This window comes from Saccostrea echinata, unplaced genomic scaffold (assembly GCF_033153115.1).
Source record: "Saccostrea echinata isolate AGI-Se365-2 ecotype Australia unplaced genomic scaffold, CSIRO_AGI_Sech_v1 ptg000054l, whole genome shotgun sequence".
Taxonomy (NCBI): Eukaryota; Metazoa; Mollusca; class Bivalvia; order Ostreida; family Ostreidae; genus Saccostrea; species Saccostrea echinata.
The window spans coordinates 12854870-12876726 of record NW_026889803.1 but is presented as its reverse complement, the minus strand read 5'-3'; the positions used below and the strand labels follow the sequence as shown (position 1 = coordinate 12876726).

At 32.8% G+C, this 21857-nt stretch overlaps 1 protein-coding gene across 1 annotated transcript in view; it reads right to left on the bottom strand.

Moving 5' to 3' along the window:
• LOC133205545 (probable G-protein coupled receptor CG31760) overlaps nucleotides 1-11241 on the bottom strand; it is a 43868-nt gene extending 32627 nt beyond the window's left edge. Inside the window, exons 1-2 of the mRNA XM_061341383.1 lie at nucleotides 11074-11241; nucleotides 8317-9013 (exon numbers count right to left, since the gene is read on the bottom strand). Of these exons, the coding sequence (XP_061197367.1) occupies nucleotides 8317-9013; nucleotides 11074-11079 (703 nt within the window). The 5' untranslated portion in view covers nucleotides 11080-11241. The remainder of the gene's footprint in view (nucleotides 1-8316; nucleotides 9014-11073) is intronic.
• Between the last annotated feature and the right edge of the window lie 10616 nt (nucleotides 11242-21857).

Below are 21857 nucleotides of genomic sequence, written 5' to 3'. Positions count from 1 at the left end.
CAAAGTTACGGGCCCTTAGTGGAAATACATATGTGTAGTCTTTGGTGACGAGGTGTTCCAATAATCTGTTGTATTTCCAATGTTCATGCACAAATTGTGCTACTTTATTAGCAGTCATGTTTTTTCTATATTTTCATGAAGCAGATATTATTCAAGAGCTTATCCATGAGAAGATAAATCTCTCTCTGGTCTTCAATTCGACATTTACATATATCAACAACGCTTTATCAATTAACATTATTCATTTTTTGCAATTATTTTTCATTATTATTATGCTTTTTTATTTATACGTCGACTCCATATACCCTGAAAAACTCGAAATTAAAAGCTCCAGAAAGTTTATCACATATGTTTCATATTCAGATGTTTTACTGACTATAGACGATAATGACAAACCAAGAAGCAAGAACGACAAAAGGGATGTCTTCACCTTTTCTTTCAACTTTCCCTTATTTTTCTTGCATTATTTTATATCCGCTGTGCATGGTTTTTATGCCTAGCAAATTATTGGTATGTAGAAGCATTTTCTGAGTATGATCAATTTAAAAACTGAAGCAGCCTACTGATAAATTATTAATGATACAGGGATTTTAACAATCTCGTTTAAAGTCATCATTTCCCAAATTTTGTAATCGTTATAATGACTTAGTTTTCAAACACATGGACAACCTATCGTTTGGTCGTATTTTGACTGACATACATGTATTTCAAACCAATTGCTAGGCCATTGTTTGAACACTAATTTTGATTACGTTTACCTAATAATACGTAATAATCCGTTTGCCTGATAAGCATAGTTCACGGTGGGTTTGTCCAGTGGACAGGGGATGCTTACTTCCCCTAAGCACCTGATCATATACTAGTATCTGATGTTTTCAGGGGTCCGAGATTTTGTCCTGTTTCGCGATTCATATAGTTTATAGGATCTATAAACTTTGAACTATGATCGTTATCTTCCCCCTTTTCATAAATAGGAGTGCCGCATACATTTAATAAAAAATAAATGAAGCTAAATCAATTCTGAGAGTGGACAGGAAATCAAAATTGTTGTCTATCAGAGGTTATGTAGGTATAATTAAATATTTAGCTTCTCACTAGATGCGCAATGTTTGCATAATCGATGAAATCTAAATAGAAAATGAGAATATTAGACTAAAAATATACCTAATGATTTATGGTTTTTTTAATTGAGTTGTTCGGAATCAATGACCTTGTCAGCAGCAGTTCTTGATATTACTGGCATTAATATCCAACATGTACTGCCTGCTAGGAGGTTCACATTGGTCATCTTGTAACTGTATGATTGATAGACCTTTAAGGTCTATATCTCGTCACAAATAGACAGCAGGCAAACAGTTAAGAAGATAGAAGTTTGGCTCTTATGAAAGATATTAATCTAAAGATATTACATGTGGCAGTACCTTTAGTAAACAAAAAAAATGGACATTTTTCATTTTGTTAATGAACGTGGTTTTTTTTAATATCTTCTTTTTCGATTTTCTGTAAAAATGCTAATAAATTGCAATTTAATCTAGAACAAAATATCCAGTTGTACATCCAAACTAGTATATACTGCATTCTTAAAAATCATATATTCAGCAAAATTTAGAAGCCCATATGGAATTGTACTTGCCTTAGTCCTTTGTCAGCACGTAATTTGAACTCATGCTTTCCAATCTGCGGGTTTTATTAACTGGAATATTTTATCTCGACTACATGTATTTTCTTCTTTCATTCATTGTTAAAAATTATATGGCTATTACTGATACTTAGGACAAAAATAAAATAAGGTTTAAATGCATAGTGCACATCTCATCTGAATAAATAAGAGATATAGATTGAAAAGAGACTAAATCTTTCCATAGTTTACAACAAATAGTACTCACTATCTAGGGTCCAATCCTAAAATTCATTTATTCTCTAAAAAACTTGTAAACCACTGTAGCTGTATTTTATAAAACAAAAACACATATATTTCTTGTCATTAACTAAAAGCTATCTCTATATTTGAGGAAAAACACTAAATCTATTTTTATTTTGATAAAAGATCCGTGAAAATATATATACAAAAAAAGAGCTGACTTAATTGGAGAAAACCGAATTTGTCTTGAAAACATATAAACTCTTTTTGTTTTATGAGCATAAAATGAAGTTAAGGATGGATATTTTTGCTTCATGAAATGTCTACATTAGTCTATAAACGAATGATACACTTTTTATTGAATTTGAATGAAATATTAATTGCTATAACATCTTTTTTTTCTGTTTTGTCGTCACAAATAAACATAATTGCATGGCAAAATTTGTTTTCTTTTAATTGTTGCAGAAACTCACAATATGAAAATTTCATTTTTGAGGCTAACAAAATCTTTAAAAAGTTGCAGTTGATTCGCAAAAACATTTTTTTATAAGTACAAACTAATTGACCTATTTGAAGAAAATTATTTCGCTAATCGGATCACTTCAATGTCACTTTTTAATGATAGTATCAAAGAAGGTGATTTCTCCTGAAACAGATGATACACTGAATAGCTTCTAAATCCTTCCTGGGACAATACAAGATCTGTGAACATTTTGACCCATTCTTTTGATCATAACGAGAAAATCATTATACCATGGTGTATAATATATCTCGAAAGACTTCTTAAAGCTTTTGGGAATTATGGTTTTATGCCTGTCACAAAAGGTTTCAGACACGAAGAAATTGTATACAAAGATTAGAAGAAGCAATGTTGAGGACGATCTGTCTGACTCTCTCTATATCCTGTTGTTGGATTGATCCATTTTAGGTGCAACTTTGCCTAGAAGCATTGTGCTTGAATGAGTATTGCTACATAATTAATGACGCAATGAAAATAGACTTATTTATTTCATATATAAAATCTTGTAAGGATTGTTTCAAGTCATGAAGGAAAAACGCTTAATTAGTTTCGCTAAGCTCACATTAGATCGTAGAGTGCAAACAGGCTGTAACATTAAACACCTAATGCAAAATCAATAGAGGAATATTTTTGTATCAAGTCTCTGGTTCATTCTTAAAATTACACCACCAAGGAATGCTGAATACCAGCAAGCAGCCATCTCAACACTATCAATCAACCAAAAGTAAGTTAGACTACGACAGAGCAACTAATGGAGACGCCATTATTGTGCATCCATCCATGAATTAGTTTTTTTCAGAAACAGTCTTAAAAAATCATTTGAAATTTTGGTTTTCACATGAAACAATGTAATTACTTCATTTGTGCATAACTGTTCTCTCTAAAAGAATGCTAGCTATGTTTAATAAAACAGGGGGAGAAAGATATTCCTATTTCAAGGTTTAAATATAAGTGACGAATTAGCTAATTGCTGCGGTAAAGCTATTGAGTCAGCTTCTCTGCTCCAGGTGTAAAGATATATTAATATAGATCTTAGTGAATAAAAGAGTATTTCATAATTATTAAGGATTGTTATTGGCATATACACAACGTGCAAGGTCTCTGAACTGAATAAAGCTTACGGTTAAATACAATAATCATTTTGAAGCGTAACATATTGTTACATTAATCATTTTATTGGATGGTTGTACTCACTTTTTCTCTGATCATTTTATAGACTTCTATTATGCGACAAGGCCATTGACTGCCTTTGACAGTATTCATAACCGGTGCTACTCCATGCAAGGATTATACCTACCATTAAGTATGGCTTATAAAACAACTGAACTGTGTGAATTTCACCAGCATTGCCTTTTATGGTGGCTTCAAAGACGTTGAGATTAGAAAGTTTCCCGCCATAAACGACAATTTGTTGTCTACAGAATCAATTTCTAGATATACATGTAACAAGGATCGGTCGTTTCTCTCGATTGGAGTAATCAATAAATTAAATTGTACGAGTGTAAAAAAAAGTACATTATTGTTTGAATTACAAGAGAATACATGGATTCAATTGTGCATGGCGACATCTTAAACATTTTTTGGCCGCAAATTGTCAGACATAATTGTTTGATTTTGTTTCCATCATTTTTTTTTTAGCTCTTTAAAGATTTTTTATTTAAATATTTCGGATTTCCAACGTTTTGGCATGAGCATCACTGAAGAGACATAATTTGTCGAAATGCGCATCTTGTGCATCAAAATTTTTACCGTATAAGATTTACATTAGAAATTGATGCTCACGCTTACAAACATAAACATGTAAAGAATATAATTATTTTATAATTGCTGCTTGGTGTAATTTAAGATTTTGTGTCAATACAGTGTACTACAATCATTTATTTGTAAACCTCAGTTATAAGCACACACAAAAAGTCACAGTGACTATAGATAATGCCCTAAAATGCTTAATCAAGTTCTGCTGATGGGGCTAAAAAGTGAAGAAAAGTGACGCTAACTTAAGTGTAAGCTATATACAAGTAACGATAAGCTTTCGTGTTAGCTATATAAAAGAATCCCCCCTCTTTTGTTTGAAAAAGCATGAGAGTTAACTTTGATATTTTTCATTTAGGACTTTTCAAGACATCTTGTGTTTTAACCAGTATATGTATATCAAGCAGCATTTTTTTGACTCTGTTATTTTGTCTAAACACTGCTAAATAAAAAAACGTGAACATCAAAATGACCCGAAACAAGCAAGCACCACCAATATTAACGGATGACTTGAACAAATTTGGATCCATATTACATGAGAATGCTTGCACATAAATTGACATTTTGTGGTTTATGTGTTCTTGAGAAGAATATTTCTTATTACGTTTTACTTCTTTGTGACATGAATATCATCGTCGGATACCCACGGGTGATCTCGTCTTTTATTAATCACTCGTGGGCCAACTCGCCGAAATATCGTCGTAAAATATGCTAATTCGTTGATTATAGACAACCAATCAGAAAATTGGAACTCTTCAATTTTGAAAATACGTTTATTAGTTGCTATTTATGCTTAATATCTTGAAGCTCGTTAAAAGGTGCAAATTTTATTTTAAAACGATTAAAGACAAAGCGTGCAGGTCAATTGCATCAAATAAGACTACCCTTCTCAAACTGCGAAATGCACCGGTGAGTGGATTTAATTGCAATCTTTGTGTTAAATACGAAAAAGTTTTTGTCTTTGCCGAACATACATACGTAATGTAAACTTTAATTTGCTGATTTGCCATCGCGACTCTGTGGAGCAGCCAGTCAAATAGCCCTCGCATATTAATTTAACACACGACGGTTTTTCGGCGAGTTTGCCCACGGGTGATGAGTAAAAGACGAGATCACCTGTGGGTATCCGACGATGCATGAATATGTACCTTTGTATACATTTTAAAACCTCTTTACTGAGGAGCTATCTCTGTCCCAAATGTACTGACTGGTGAAGCTTCAATTCCCGATACCAGTGAAGGGTTTCAAATTTAGACCTTTACCTGGCACTCAGGATCATTGAGCTTCCGCCTACGGATAGACCGCTCTACTGATTGAGCTACCGTAGCGGTACATTTGTATATTCATTAACATTCTGTATAATTGTTACATGATGTGAATTTATTCAATGTTTTTTATTTATGTCTTTAAAGAAAAAGTATGAATTCTTACGATGGCAAAACCATGTGCCAAAGAGGTTATGACGAAACAAGAACTATTTATAATTAGTTCACATTCTATTTTGAAAATGTAGTGCCCTGAAACAGGTTTGGTTCACATTGACTAGTAGATAAAAGGTACGTGTAAGAGGTAAATTGTTAATACTCAACAAAAGATGCACGACGGACGGCTGAAGATAGAAAAAAAAACCTGACACTGGGAACTTTAAAACAGGAGATTTGTAAAGATTTTGAAATGACGATCATGGTTTATACGACACACGGGCATCATTTGATTATGATTAAGACTGGTCTAAATTGTGCATCTGTAGTAATAAACAGTTCTTTCACGATTCTTAAGGATTGATCCTGTACTTTTATGCATTTTTGTCCAAAATACAATGCAATTTTTAATTTCAAAAAATGTGGATTTCCTTCCATATGATTTAGGGTGAAACCATGATCAATTCAAGTAAGTTATTAATGTCTGAATTTTTGTTCTTAAAGAACAAAATCCATTTGACCTTGACAAAAATTGCAATTTATTATATCTAATTAAGTTCCAAATTTAGAAACTTGCCAGCGTCACTTATTTCTGATTAATAAACACGAAGTGAGCAAGGACATATATATGAAATCTTCCCGCGTTTTACAACCTTTTTTTACATAAATTCTGTGAAGAACCACTACTGGGCATCCTCTTGTACAATAACAAAAAGATTAAGTAATCTAAAAGCTCTCGATATGAAAAAAAAAACAGATTTGAGTTGTGCAGGTGAAGAAACTTAAGACTGAAAGAGATTATGATACTGGCATTTTGAAGAAAATGGATCATATAATTTTTCCTTGCTCGAGCAATAAATCAAAAACCAAAAACTTGGGGGAGGGGGGGGGGGGGGGTAACAATACCAGAGTGTCTCGCTCAGATATATATCCAAAATATATAACTACCGAAAATATGGGGCGGAACTAGTAGGTGTGCCCTGGGAAATTGTAATTCTGATCTCTGTCCTCCTTCCCGAGTAAACTAAACAGTCGTGTGGATCTCCACTGTCTCAACCAACACATGGTTTGAGAGAGACATTATTTTCTCTTATAAAGAACATAATAGTATATTGTGGTCCTTTTAAAAAAACATTTTCAGACTCATTTGGATATGAAATTTATCTTATCTGTGACTTTTTCATGGGTACTGCTACCTTGAGGGTGAATTTGTTTGTAAAAACGACTCTCTATCAGAATTGTTACGTTTAATGCTACACCTACGTTTTAACATGAAAAATTGTTTTGTCCTCTGTAGTTGAAGTTGTAATAGGAAGTAAAATACATTCTTTATTTGAATGTGCAACTTTAATTTCATTGGTGGCGAATTTGACTTTTGATATGAATCATTTTCTTTCACTTCATAAACAATCACTTTCAATCGGTTTCTATCCATTGCACAGAACTGAGTTTAGATAAAGTTGTGAGGGTTAAGGAGATTCACTGGCGACAAGAAAATTATCTAACAACTCCAGAAAAATGTGGGGAATCCAAAAATGTCAAAACATTTGCACCATTCTGTATTATTCCCCGAGTAAGTATGCTAACGCTAGCAAAGGTGTTGGATTCGCCAAGATCCATAAGTTAGCGCGAACACCCACTATTCTAATCACTCAACTTTTGAACCGCAGTTGGGTTCGACATCATCTTTTACATCAGATAAGATTTTAAAAAAACTATGTTGATCCTGTCAGAGCTTAAAATATACATTAGGCCTTGCTTCGAAGTGATAAAAATAGACCCCTTACATTGACATCGGTCAAATTGCATGGAACTAAAAGAGAGATAAACGCAATGAATAATATTATCTTCACAGAAATAATGCCAATCCATAAATTCTATCCGTATATGTGCATTATTTCGACCTCAAGTAAATGAAATACCAAGCACATGTCAAAATGAATACTGATATTTAATCTAATGCGAGAAAAAATATTGTAAACTTTTGCAACTGTACTAAATTGTACGGATTAAATTTTATATTTACACAAGCACACTAAAATACCAAACGTAAACCAACATGTTGTTAGAATTCAAAAAATTCCTGATAAAGGTGTGATCATAAGGAAACAGTAGTATCTTTTTCATCCCAAAACATAATATACAAAAAATACTGCACATTGTACAATATTCTATAAACAACAAGCATTCTGAGAGTATTGCATTAGCAATACTAGTCTCCTACCGGCAAGTTATCTGGTTCCCGTTAAAGATTAAAAATGCCATAAATCCATCAAAAACAGTGAAGCGGAACGAAATGCAAACTTGATCTATAGCACATCAAGGTAAAGTCACATACCAAAAATCAGCTCAATATCTGCAAGCGTTTAGAACTAAAAAAAGTACCGTTACCAAATCAGAGTGATATAGAAAATGCCTGGTTACATATAACCTCAAAAGTAATATCTCAGGGTTTATTACAATTAACAATCCTTACGTCGCGGGTTCGAATCCCACTGTGGGACGTGGAGACAGTCCTTCGGATGAGACCGTATAAACCGAGGTCCCGTGTCGCAGTAGGTGCTAGAACGAAAAAGATCCCTCACTGCTCAATGGCCGTAAGTGCCGAGTATAGGACAAAATTTGCAGCTCTCCACCGGCAATTGGTGGCGTCTCCACATGAGTGAAAAATTCTCGAGAGGTACGTTAAACAACATACAAAACAAACACACAACATTTTTTTTAAGCTGTATAAAGAGTGAAAAATAAGCATGCTGACTTACCGTTCGTGAAATTGAAATTCTCTAGCTTTCCTGCATTTACTTTAGCGGAATAGAAAAACTCGGAAGTATTTCCTAAGTAGTCGTACTCCACGGAAAGATCCTTCACATTAATTCTACCGTCTTCCATTCGGTAAGCATACGGACAAAATAGATAATAGTCCTTAAATTCCATGTAGTCATAGCAATTCCCAGCCGCAAAAATTTCATCATCCCCCTCAACAAAATTACGAACTTGAGTGAAAAAGAGGTATTCCGAATTCAGCACTTCCGGTTCGGCTTCTTTCCACAATCGTGTTAAAAGGTTCGCTCTGTTAACTGCTACTAAAGCTTGTTGTTTGAACCTGTTCTTTCCGTATTGCTTTATCACTCCTTCCCCTAAATCGTATTGCCCAGCTTTGCAATTTTCTTTATTTTGTTCAAATTGTGCCACGATTTTCAAAAATTCCGCCACAACGTCAATGTCGGAAGATATCGAGGTATTTGGGGTTTGTGGCACAGTCTTAGATATGTTTGAAAAATTAATAAAAGGTGGGGGTGATTCGGCACTGTAGTTAAACATAAAGGAAACAACGTACGATAACGATGAGAAAAAATATAAGCAATGATAAACACTTCCAATGCTGTGCAGCTCTGTAAAACTCATTCTCATGGAATGTACATTACAGACAGGTAATCCATGAAATCCAGGTGTGATTTTCTGAAAATATGAAAAGATTTCTGGACTCATTTTTACTTCGTTTTTATAAGTGTTTTAAAATTTAAAAAAAATAACAGAGAAGTTTACCAGTTTGTTTGACATATCAATGTGACATTTAATTTTATTCATGAAAATTTGTATAATTGAAATTAACATTCCTGCAACACCTGTGTGTTGCAATAAAATCTTTTGATAAAACATACAGAATTAAAAAGGACTTTTGGACACAGTTTCAAAAATGAATTTTAATGAAATGTAATGAAATTTATATATATATTTCCTTCTTTTTTTTTTTTTTGGCAGCGATGCAGATTACATGTATGTTTCTGTAATTGTGGATGTGCTTGTTAATCAAGCATTCTGAGAATGTTTCATAAACAATACATTATACAATCGTTGAACACTAATAAGCATTGCATTCGCAGTTGAGCCAGACCTCGAAGTTAGGTAAACAACGATTTTAACTTATAATATAACGGAGCGTAGCTGTCCGCGAATTTACATATGTCAACAAAATTGTATTTTTTTTTAGTCGAAACCACGAAGTTTGATCCCATCGAAAATTAATGATACTTAAATTCAGCATGTGTAGTCTGGTCCCCCAAAAGCATTCAACATAGTACACTCGCATACCAAAAAAACAGCTCAATATCTGCAAGCGTGTGAAAAATAATCCACACACCGAACGGGGCAGTCTTACTGAGAGACACAGGGAGGAAACCTATTGTCCCCTCCTGTATCAAGGGTAGGGGCCTAATGAGATTCCAACCAATAACAGGCAAAACTGCATTCGTCTTCCTGTTTTTTTTTTCCTCACAATCTATGTAAGCCTTTTTTTTAATCAGAAACCTAACCAACAGTTCGCATGAAAGGGCATAAAAGAATGCATGTATGTAAAAAGAAAAAAGAATCGGATTTACAGTTCTTGATCACAAATTGATAGAGGCTTCGTGTATAGGTATGAATAGATCGAACAGCTTAAGCCAAACAAGCGTCATTTGTTATTAGATATAATGCAAGCTAAATTGTCTGATGAACACCACGAGTTTAAAATTATGTTTGTTGTCAAGTCAGGCAAGAGTAAAAATTATTGCTTTTTTGCACATTTCTGACAAACAGAGCAATCAATTATCAATACATCATGCTCCAATACGGTGGTCCGCACCAAATACCAATAAATCAGTCGTACCAGTACAAGGCCGTCAATTAGGATATCAAAATGATCTCCGACAGATTATTAATCTTCTTTTGAAAATGAATATTTATATCAATCGTAAAAATTCAATCAATCGGGGTGTACATCAAGAAGTGAATGAAAAATTAGTAAGACACGACCATTTCCATGAAAGAATGCAAACAAAATTATTCAGATTATTTAGATTTTATCGGAACATTTTCAAGATTTTTTTCTCCTATTTTAACAGTTTTTGCCATTTACACTTATGTAAAACAAAGATTATCGTATATTAATTTAGAGATCCTGAAGAAAACAAAACATTCATTATACAGAACATTCTTTTTGATAAAGACATCTTCATCACAAAGTGCAGTTTCTAACATCATCTTGAAAGTGGTATTTTTAGTCAACTAACAACTCAGCCAATTTTACATTTTTTTCCTATGTCTTGTGGCTTTTTTTCTTTCCCTCGAATTAATTTATCCCAACAACGAATAGCGATTACTAATCTTTGTATTTTGAATGAATTTTAACAAAATTCTGATGATTTACATCTCAAATTCAGTTTTAAAATTATAATTTAAAAAAAGATTGAATTAATTACATTTACATATCAATAGACAATGAAGATCAAAGAAAGGACATGAAAGAATAGAGAGTATTGAATAATTAAACACTGTAATCTATAACATCAAAAAGATTTGCTATTGGTGGCTCTTTAAATTGATTTGAATTTGCAACCTCGAACTTCGCCTGATCAGTGAAATACTTAAAATTTCACGTTTTTAGAACTGAACTGATTTTATTTTTTAAAAGTCGTAATATAACTTGTGAAAAAGTTGACAGTAAGAGAGATTTATTTGAAATTATAGGAAAGACATACCTGCATTGATCAACCACATTGTCCAAGCGTCTTATAGTCCTTCATATAAAAAATGCATTAAGACCTAATTCCAGAGCGCCGATTTCAGACGAAGAAAGTGCAGAAATGAATACTGAAGCATCGTTATTCTACAGTAATTGGGAAATGTTTTCGCGGTTTTAACAAGAAAATAGACAAATTGTAAGGCCCGCTCTTTCTAGCAACATTCGATGCAACAAAGTGAATGGCAGGGACTTGTCGGTAAGAGTTTTAGTGAGTAGTGCTAATCGATACACCTCTTCACCGGTCCCAAGCTGAAATTTCCGCTGTCTAAATATTCAACAATTACATACCATCAAACACTGGTTTCTAAATATATAATTATGTTGGAGTTCTTCAAATAACTTTATGATTATTATTTATATGAAGTGATTGTCATATTTCCCTATTGAATTTCAGGCAAGTCAAATCGAATTATTTTTTCTCATATTAGACTCTTTTCAGACGTTCCTGAGAAAAGGTTTTCTGAGGTAAGAAGTTCTACATTTCAAAATTTTAATTTTCTTAGTGCTTTGCAATTTGTATATGGAATACATTTCTTTAATGCTTTATTTCTGGAAAAAAAATTAATATTATGCTGAAAATATTTCGTCAACACAGCCTTGCCTCACTGCTAGTTCAAATGCATCATACGTTTGTTATCTAACTGCTTGCTCTAGCGAAAAATATTACAGTTTATTGAATTAAACTCTGCTGTTATATCTAATTGTAGTAAACCAAAGTATCAAAGATTTTACAAGAGTAAATCAAAGTATCGAGTACCCTTCTATAATATCAACGTTTTTATTATAGTTACCAAATGTTTACTATAGTTAATCAACTTATCAAAGTTTTTTCTATAGTTAATAAAAGTATCAACGTTCTTACTATAGTTAATTAAAGTATCCAAATGTAAACTAAAGTTAATCAAAGTATCAAAGGTTTTTTTTTACTATATTAATCAAAGTATCAAAATTCTTACATTCACGTTTTAACTATGGTTAATCAAAGTATCAACATTTATACTATTAATAGTATATATCAACGTTCCATAGTATTCATTATAGTTAATAAAAGTATTTAGTTTGATAAAGCAAACTATAGGATACTATAGTACTTTTGTTGGGGTGATGTTGAACAAGTTTCAACTTTCAGCAAGAGCATTATATATTACTGTCTACCGAATAATAGTTCCCTTGTTTAGAACTGTCAAATATAGCTATAAGTTATTTATTATTGTGTACACTGTGGTAAATGTAAATTCAATTTAAAAACAAAAACAAAATTAATCCTACGAAAGGTCACAAGTAGCATACACAGGTACAATTGAAACATGTGTATAATACAAAAAAACGAGCATATGTTTATGGTTGTATATCCATAGTATCATCATTCTATAAGCCAAAGTTACATTCATATTTCTAGAAATGCAACTAATATTAAACATTGCATATCCTGGATTCTTTATATCATACCCGGTATGATCTTTGATCGAGGGGGGAATGTGGGGGTATGGAAACATAAAAAAATTAAACAACGTCGTTTTGGTGAACATGTTCTTATGAAACACTTTAGCGGGCATAATGGAATATGCCTGCAGAGTAAATGTTCATTGCACCATTATCACTGAAAAACGTTTATTTCTACGTTTGTAATATGTGTTTGAACATAATTATGTCGATTTTCATGTATTAAAATTATGCCGAAAGAATCATACATATATATGAAAAAAGTATTTAAACCATGACATATATATGCATTTTTAAACAAGAAATGTTTTCGAAACATATATGTCCGCCTAGTGGCAAGATTAAAAAAAGAACAACATCTGTAATGATAGTTGAAAATGGGTTATGTACTAGTTAGAGGCAAATATTGTTTGATTTCTATCCGATAATTTATTTCTGAGAGGGTACCAGTATACCAAGTTTGATGTCTGCTAAGCAAATTGTTCTCAGGATATTAAGCGGACTTAAGATATTGATGAATAATATATTTTCTTATGTTAAAAGTAGTTTGACCCATTTACCTTCCACCTTGTGATCTCAGAATCAATTAGGGTCATTTACTTTGTAAAGGGAACCAATGTGCCAAGTTTCAAATCAGTCATTTTAATGACTTAATGACTTAATTCATAGATCTTGAAAAGTTTGACCCGTAACCATGGACCTTTGACCTCAAAATCAGTAAGGGTTATTTATATGGAAGCAGTGTTTTAAGTCTGATGTTTGTCAAGCAAAGGTTTCTCAAGATATTGACTGGACAACACTTGGTCTAGAACCGACAAACCGAGCATGTTATTGGTACAAATCAATATGCCCCTCCTTTAAAAATAAAAACGAGCATAAAATATATTAAACATATACTTTACTGTATACGGGAAATTTCGCCCCGTTTTATTTTCGCCCTTCCTCTGAGTTGGGCGAATTTAAAACGTGACGAATTTAGAAAAAAAAACAATATAATGTCTTAAGCAGAACTGTGACTAGGCGAATTTAAAATGGGGCAAAATTGTTTGCAAATGTTAAAGGTCGAAAATAACCCTGTATACGGTATATGTTACTCATTTCTAGTTTAAACTAAATTTTAATACTCGTATCTCAGAGATGTGTAAGAAGGCAGCAAGACAACTAAATGTTTTGAAACGGATTGGGAAATACTTGAATAGATTGGGAAAGCTCACCATATATCATAGTTCTATTATGTCGAATTTTAGTTATTTGCCCCCTGACTTGGCATTTATGTAGTGAGAAAAATACTCAAAAATTGAGAAAATTCAGTTAAGAGCGTTGCATTTTACTTATAATGACTATAAAAGTCCATATGAACAACTATTGGAAAGATCCAAATTGCCATCTCTAAAGACTAGAAGAATGAGATTGCTGGCATTAGAAACATTTAAAATTATTAATAAAAAGAGTCCAGTCTTTCTCTAAGATCTGGTTATAATTAGAGAAAATTCATATAATTTTAGGTATTCTAAAGCCGCAGATATCCCTAAACCCAAAACTGCAAGGTACATGTATGGAAAAGGTTCTTTCAGATATGAGGCAGCAAGGATATGGAATACTCTTCCTAATATAATGATATTCGAAACACAACATCCTTTAATTTATTTAAAAACTATATATCTACTTGGTGTGGAAATCAGACATGTAAATGTAGTTAATGTAAACACCAGTCCATGCTGCCTATGTCTGAGAAGCCTTTCTAAGTGTTCTGTGGTGTACCTTTTTATTTCTAATATGAATTTGTTTTATATTTTGTTTTGTTTTATTTTCCTGTTCTAAGATTGTCCATATGTGTGCTAGTCATATGTATAATTACTATCTATGTTGCTTTCCTTGTTTTTTCAATTTTCTCTTCTGTCAGTGCTAGTAAATGTGCTTTGTGATTGTCCTTACTTGTGATAGTCATATATGTGAAGTATTATTTGTGCTCCTTTGCTTATTTTAGTTTTATTCCTTCCATTAGCTTGATCAGTGACAGTAAATGTTTGTACTGTATTGTGCTTTCTTGCTTCTTGCTTGTGATAGTCATACATGTGCATTATAATTTATGCTGCTCTTTTTTATTTTTGCAATTGCTAGTATATGTGCTTATTTCTTATTGTCCAATTAAATTATGCTTTTTTACTTACTATGTATATTTTTACGAACTTTTATCTTTGTGTAAATTGTTAAAGTCGGTAAAAGAGCTATCAAAGCTCATGTTATTCTGTTATACTGTATATACATGCCGACTATAAATAAAATTTACTTGACTTGACCTGGGCTGGAAAGTGAGCTTTTCTGATCATATTTTGTCCGGGGTCCGTCCGTCTGCCTGTAAACTTTTCACATTTTCGACTTCTCAAGAATCACTGAGCCAATTTCAACCAAACTCGGCCATCACGGTAGCTCAGTCGTTAGAGCGCTCGTTCTGTAATCGGAAGGTCTTGTGTACAAATCATGGCCGCGACTGATCGATAAAAAAAATAGGTAGCAACTGTTCCTTCGCCAAGCGCTTGGCATTTTGAAGTGAAAATTGGTGGTCCTTCTGATAAGACCTTAAAAACCAAGGCCCTACGTCACGGTAGGCGTCCCGGTGGCACGATAAAGAACCCTCACTGCTCAATGGCCCTGAGTGCCGAGTAAAGGTCAAAATTTGAAGCCCTTCACCGGTTTATGGTGACGTCATATTGAAATGGACGCATCCCCAGGTAGTGCAGATTTAAGTTTGTTCAAAATAAGGCCAATATGGGGGGGAGGTAAGGGGGACCACAATAAATTAAACTTTTATATACATGTAGGAATCTTATAAGAAAAATCTTAATACATACATACTAGGGATGTCAAATTGGTCAATATTTGATAATCGGTTACTCGGACGATTTTCCGATCGAGTACCCGGGTAATCGGAAAAAGTGTGTATACATCTAAAAGTTTGTTGATTTCATTGAAACCTATTTATCCCATCGATGTTTACTTTTGTTTATAATGCATATACATAAACATCGAGCTCAACGAAAATAATTTTTTTGGTACTTAAATTATGTATCAAACAAACACAAAAGTCAATTGGCAATTAAAATACCAATAATATTTCTTGTTTAGCCAGACAATTTGATCAACGGAAGAGAAAGACGCAACTTTGTAATGATTAGACTAGCGAAAGAGAATATCTTTGGGAAAAGACGTTGTCGTGCTCGCGAGTCGTATATTGTTTACATTTCCCAAAGTTTTCTCTGTGATAACTCTGAAAGTTAAGCATGTTGATTTCCCGATATTAACAAAATTTCAACCGTTAAATTATTCCACGTTTCCAATTGCCGTTGACGTTACCCAACAAATAATACAGTGATTTCTTAAATATATGCCCCCCCCCCCTTTATACACTAAATTTACAATCTAATTAAAATTAGATCTTTCATCTGCTCCAAATAGATCGCTACTTTGTGTTGGAGCGGATCAAAGATCTAATTTTAATTAGATTGCTAAATTTACTATGTACAGCTAACTTTTATCATTTTTTAAATCTACGGTTATTTTTAAATATTTCTTCACTTGTGAACATGTTGAATTTGTAGCTGTATTTGTATGTATGTCCGATTTCTGTATACCGTATGCTAATTTTAAAAATATTCTAAGGATAATTAATAGACCATAATTAAACGATGTTCATTGAAATCAAATAATTAAAGACTTCCAAAAATTAGGGCCACAAGAGGTAAAAACAGCTGTGGACGGTGTCCAGTGATTGGTCTTGGTAATCACTGTATATACACGTACACAGCCACAGGCGATAATGGGTATTAACAGGTGACGCTAATTACTGTGTAGACATAGACAATGCATATTCAAATCACAATTCTTGATAAGTTTTTAATAAATTTATGCACTTTGAAACATGAAAAAAAATACGTCCGAGTAACCGAGTACCAATTTTAGTATTCGATACTCGGACGTTCGATCGAGTACCCGGTTAACCGGGTACTCGTTGACATCCCTAATACATACATATGGAGGTATCCTCAGGTTGAGTAGATTCAAGTTTGATCACATCAGATGGTCCTTAGGAGTAGGAGGGGCCACAACAAGAGATCAAAGTTACATATTGGAAATTAAAGGAAAATATGTAAAATTCTTCCGAACATCAAAGTCAATATTTGTCGTGAAATAGGTGACAATAACGAACCGTGATTGATCTCCATCTATAATCCTAACAAAAATTCACTATAGTTAACTATAAAAAACAATGATACTTTGATTTACTGTGAAACTTTACTTTTGAACTTTTTGAGATCTAGACATCTTTAATCACACACCAATGATGTGAATTTCAGAAATAATTTGATATACGAGAAATATTTATTCATAATATAAAAATTGCATATAAGACTTGGAGAAAATAAAATATAACAAGAATTCATAGTAAAAATACTTTCATTTACTACATGCAAAGTAAAAACTTTAAAACTATAGTAAACTGTTGTATACTGTATTTTTTTATTAGGAAAATCTTTAAACATGCATAAAACATGGACCCCTGGAAATTTTAAAGGTGAAATCAGGTGCCTAGGAGGAGTAAGCATCCCCTGTCGACCGGTCACACCCGCCGTGATCCCTATGTATTTGACCAGGTAGTCAAATTCAGTATTAAAAAAAGGCCTAACAGTTGGTATAAAATATGTCAGTCCAAATACGACCCAATGATAGGTTGTATTTGCTAAAAACGCCATTCTAACGATCATAGAATAGAGTTAATGAAATGATGACTTTAGACGAGGTGTTGAAATCCCTGTAACATCAATCTATTTGACAGTAACCTGTCTCGGTTTAAAAGTTGGTCGTACTCAGAGCATGCTCTTGAGTATCGAATAAGTTAGGAGAACTGAACACCATATGTAGGTGATAGTGGAATATTGCTGCATAAATAAGGAAAGTTGACTATGGAAATGCTGAAGTCATCTCGTTTGTCATACAGTTTTGTTGTTAATTGGTCCATACCTTTTAAAGTCAGTAAAACATCCAAATATGAAACATATGTTGAGACTCTTTGTTGTCTTTTATTTCGGATTCACCAGGATATATTAAGTCGACGTATGAATGGAGGTAACCATTGATAATTGATAAGACATTGATATATCTGAATGTTGAGATGAAGGCCACAGCAAGTGTTTTCTTCTTCTTATGTAGAAAACTTTTGAAAACGGCTTCATAGGAATATGAAAACAGTTCGGCTAATGAAGGAGCCCAATTAGTGCCCCTTCGAAATTCCAACATACTGTTGGGGACCTGGTCTTCAAAAACTATACAAAGATATTGTCAAAGAGGAACTCCAGCATCTTTTTAATATCAACTTCAGAGTACTTGAATGTATAGACAGAATGATTTTTTAACAAAATAATTTTGTAGATTACCAATCACAAGATATGAGAATCCATTTTTATTGAGAAAGCACTTGTCTATGCTATAAAAAAGTCTGCACTTTAATTTATCGTGCGGAATGGTTGTATAAAGTGTAGAAAAAGTCATACGTTTTGATGTTACTGACTTTTGAAAAACTTTATGGTTTTAAATTTTCTAAAATTTCTTTGGAGTTTTTGAGGATCCACATTTGATTTACATCCCCAAATATGGTATAGTGTAAGGCATCCTCAGGTAGTGTAGGTTCAAGTTTAATTGTTCAAATGAGGGCTTTCAGGAATAGGTTGAGGCTACAATAGGGGATTGGAGTTTTACAGGGGAATATATACATGTAGGAAGAAATCTTTTGAAGAGTGGCAAAACCACACTTAATCATATTCATAAGCAAAACATATTAAAGTTGTGTGGAATGATTTTTTAAGCTTATGAGCACTGGTGTTAAGTTTGACCGAAATCAGACATCCAAATTTTACATAATGTATGTGTACAGGAAAATAATCTTCAGAACAGCAGGGCCATGTCAATTTTATACGCTTTTAACTTTTAAACTTTAAATTTTCCTGGAATTATGACTTAGCGTTGATCTTGAATTAAAGATCAAACAATTGCTACAAAATTATCAGTAATTTGCAAAAATATTAATTCTGCTGAATTTGTCAGACACGTCCTCACAACAAAATTCCGAGCACCTAATAATTTTACGGCATGAACAGTTGATGTGACTGATTTGTTATACTTTTGATCTCTTTTGATTCCCAATAAATATATCGATGAATTATCAGGTAAATATCATTATATACTCGGCGTTATGATGCAGATTACAGAGGTGATTGTTAAATCATTGGAGATTGATTTCTTAAATATTTGATTCCCATATAAGGTGCTTGCCGTAATGACCTTTTGTCAAATTTCTATTATTATCGGTATTATGACTACATTTCTGCATACATGCCAGAAGAAGAAGAATATCTGACTTCTAGAATTGCTAAAAATACAACCCATTCCCCCAGCTCCTCCCCTAATTCTTGAAACCAAATTCAAAAGTTTTAATACTTTACAGTCTCAGTCAAAAAATTATAAATTTTTAATAGCAATATCTTAATGTAAAATATAACAGGAACTAAACTGACAGGAAAAAAACGTACTTACATTTTTCATCATTTCCATCCGTGACGTAATCTTTGTTCTAATGTCAACTTTATCAAATCAACGAACCTATTTCTCTACATTTTACAAGCAATCAAATCGCAACTTTGCGTCACAATATCTCTGGAGAATTCCAAATAATTCTCACAGTGATATAAAAGATAATCTAATATTTTCTTTTCATACAGGACTATCTTTGCTTTGTTTTGTTCTTTTACGTCACCAGGGTTAATATATTACGTCCAAATATATTTTTCGATACACCATTTTTCTCTTACTAAGTTTCATTTAGATGAAAAAATTTTACTAGCATGGCACACTGGTGCAGGACAATCCAACTGAAAAACGGAATAATTTCACCATCAACTTTTGTCGTCATTCTTTTCTGGCTCTTTAGTTTGAAATAAAACCTATCAGCGATATTCTGTGAAATCACTAATTTTCAGGGGGTCTAATTTTCGTTGTTTTCGAGGCACGAAGAGACCCACGAATTCATGTGCACCATGAAATGTAAAATGCCATATACATAACTACTCAACAATTCTTCATCTACGTAATCAAATTCCCTTCGAACCCTTAGTTTTTCCACTTAACATGAAAATTTGACCCCACGAAAATACGTGATTTTACGGTATATTGAAGTGAAAAGATAACTCTACAGTGTTTCCAGAAAACTTTTATTTTATTTGTGATAAGCGTTGTTTGAGGATCCCATTGAACAGAATCTCTACGGCCTGAAGATTTAATGTATAAAAAGAAGAAGCACGGTCTTCAATAGTAATAGAAAAATCATTCTTCATTTTTATTTAACTCACAAATTTGCCCTTGTTTTCGACCAACACCGGAAATATTTCCATGTTCATTATCAAGATATTATGCAATTTGGTGCACTCCTTTAATTTTTTTCTCATTTAAATCAATAAAAATTTAATATAAGGTCGCCTTGTTCTTTTTACCTCTCTCTGCTTGTTGTACTGAGTCTTACTGGATGCAACGCCGGTGTGCATTCTTCTATGAAAGCCAAGGTTGAGAACTAGAAGCTGTGAATAACCAGATTTAATTAGGTAAAATATCAGGTATGTATCTAATAATTTTAAACAACTTGAGGCATTTTCATATTTGCCTGTAGGATGCAATACTAGCTTTCTTTAACTGTCAATATTGAAGACACAGCTCGAAGAATTAGGTTAGCAGGAAAGTAACATTTAAATGCAACTTAAGGTTTTTTATTTTACGTTATATAATTGCATTTCAACAGGCTCCAATATATTTTGCTTAAAGGAATTTAGTATATTAACAGAAGAGTTAATCAAATGCAAGAAACAGCAAAAGAAACCAAAAAAAAAAAATCAAACTAAAGTAGGTCGTCGCCATAAAAATATTAACTGTGTAAAACAACACCAATTGCAATTCACATACACATCCCTTGTCCCATTTTTCATCAATTACAAGTAACTTACTTAAAAATCTTGAATAAAAGTAATTCGTTTGTAAGATAGATATCAGCTGGTTTTAAAAAGAAAAAAATCGGTATATGTGGTAATAACTTTTATTCCTATTGGGAATAACTTCATGCATTTAACAAATTATTTTCAGCAGTTCCATACCGATAAGCGCAATGAGTTACGGGCATATTTTTCGTACATATATGCAAAGTGATACCTGAATTCATTGCATTCTGTCTAACATTTCTGTAACTTAAAACTGGAAAGATATAACACCAAGGAAGTTGAATTTCATAGGTTTGGTCGATGGCTATATGGTTATTATGATAATGGACACTCGAAATTTCTTGGGAAAAGATGAGTATTTTTACACCTATAACATCAAAGTTTACAGCTTTATCACTGCGTCTAGAAATGATTGATATCAAAAGATTTTTTATAGTTTAAGGGAAGATGTGAGGCACTCAGATTAAGGGTGCCCTAGTAGCTAAGCGATTATAAGTAATACATGTACATTATAATAAAGCATTTTCATCAAATTAGAAAAGAGTCCTTTCAGTGCTTTGACATTGTCTGTAAAATAGACGTTTCAAACATATGGTTTTCTTGCAGGAATATGCTTTCTTTACGCACAACATCGATTTGTTTCAGCTTAGTCCTAAAGAAAATTGAAATCGGCATTTGGAATCTAATTTCTAGGATGGCTGCGTCCAATTTACGAACCTCTTGAAGACGCATCGAAAGAGTAATGCTCCAAGTGAGTGTGCCATGACCATCACTGTTACAAATACCAGAAAAAAAACAATAGGTGATTAAATTTGTATAATAGTTTCATTATGTAACCAGCAGTGGTGAATAAATAGACCAAAATGTGTTCTCATCCCTGTAGGGTGATATATGCGGTTATCTGCATAACGGCACTTTTTGAGACTCCTGAGTTAGAATCCGTAACAAATAAGAATATTGAAAAATGTGCCGAAGCGACTTCCGTTTTGAGTTATCTCCGATACACTAAATGTTATATAAAGATACCAAAAAATTAAACTGGCATTGGAAATCAAGCATTAACATAGTTACGAACCTATTAGCTTGGTGCGAAGAATTGACTCTAGGGTAAGAATTAAATTCATTCAATTTCATTCAAACCAGTGCGCACAAAAAAGTATATAAAAAATTTAATGAGTTGAAATCCCTATATAACTATTAATATTAATAAAAAAATAATAATCATTTAAACAGTTTAAAGACAATATCTTGATCAATTAGA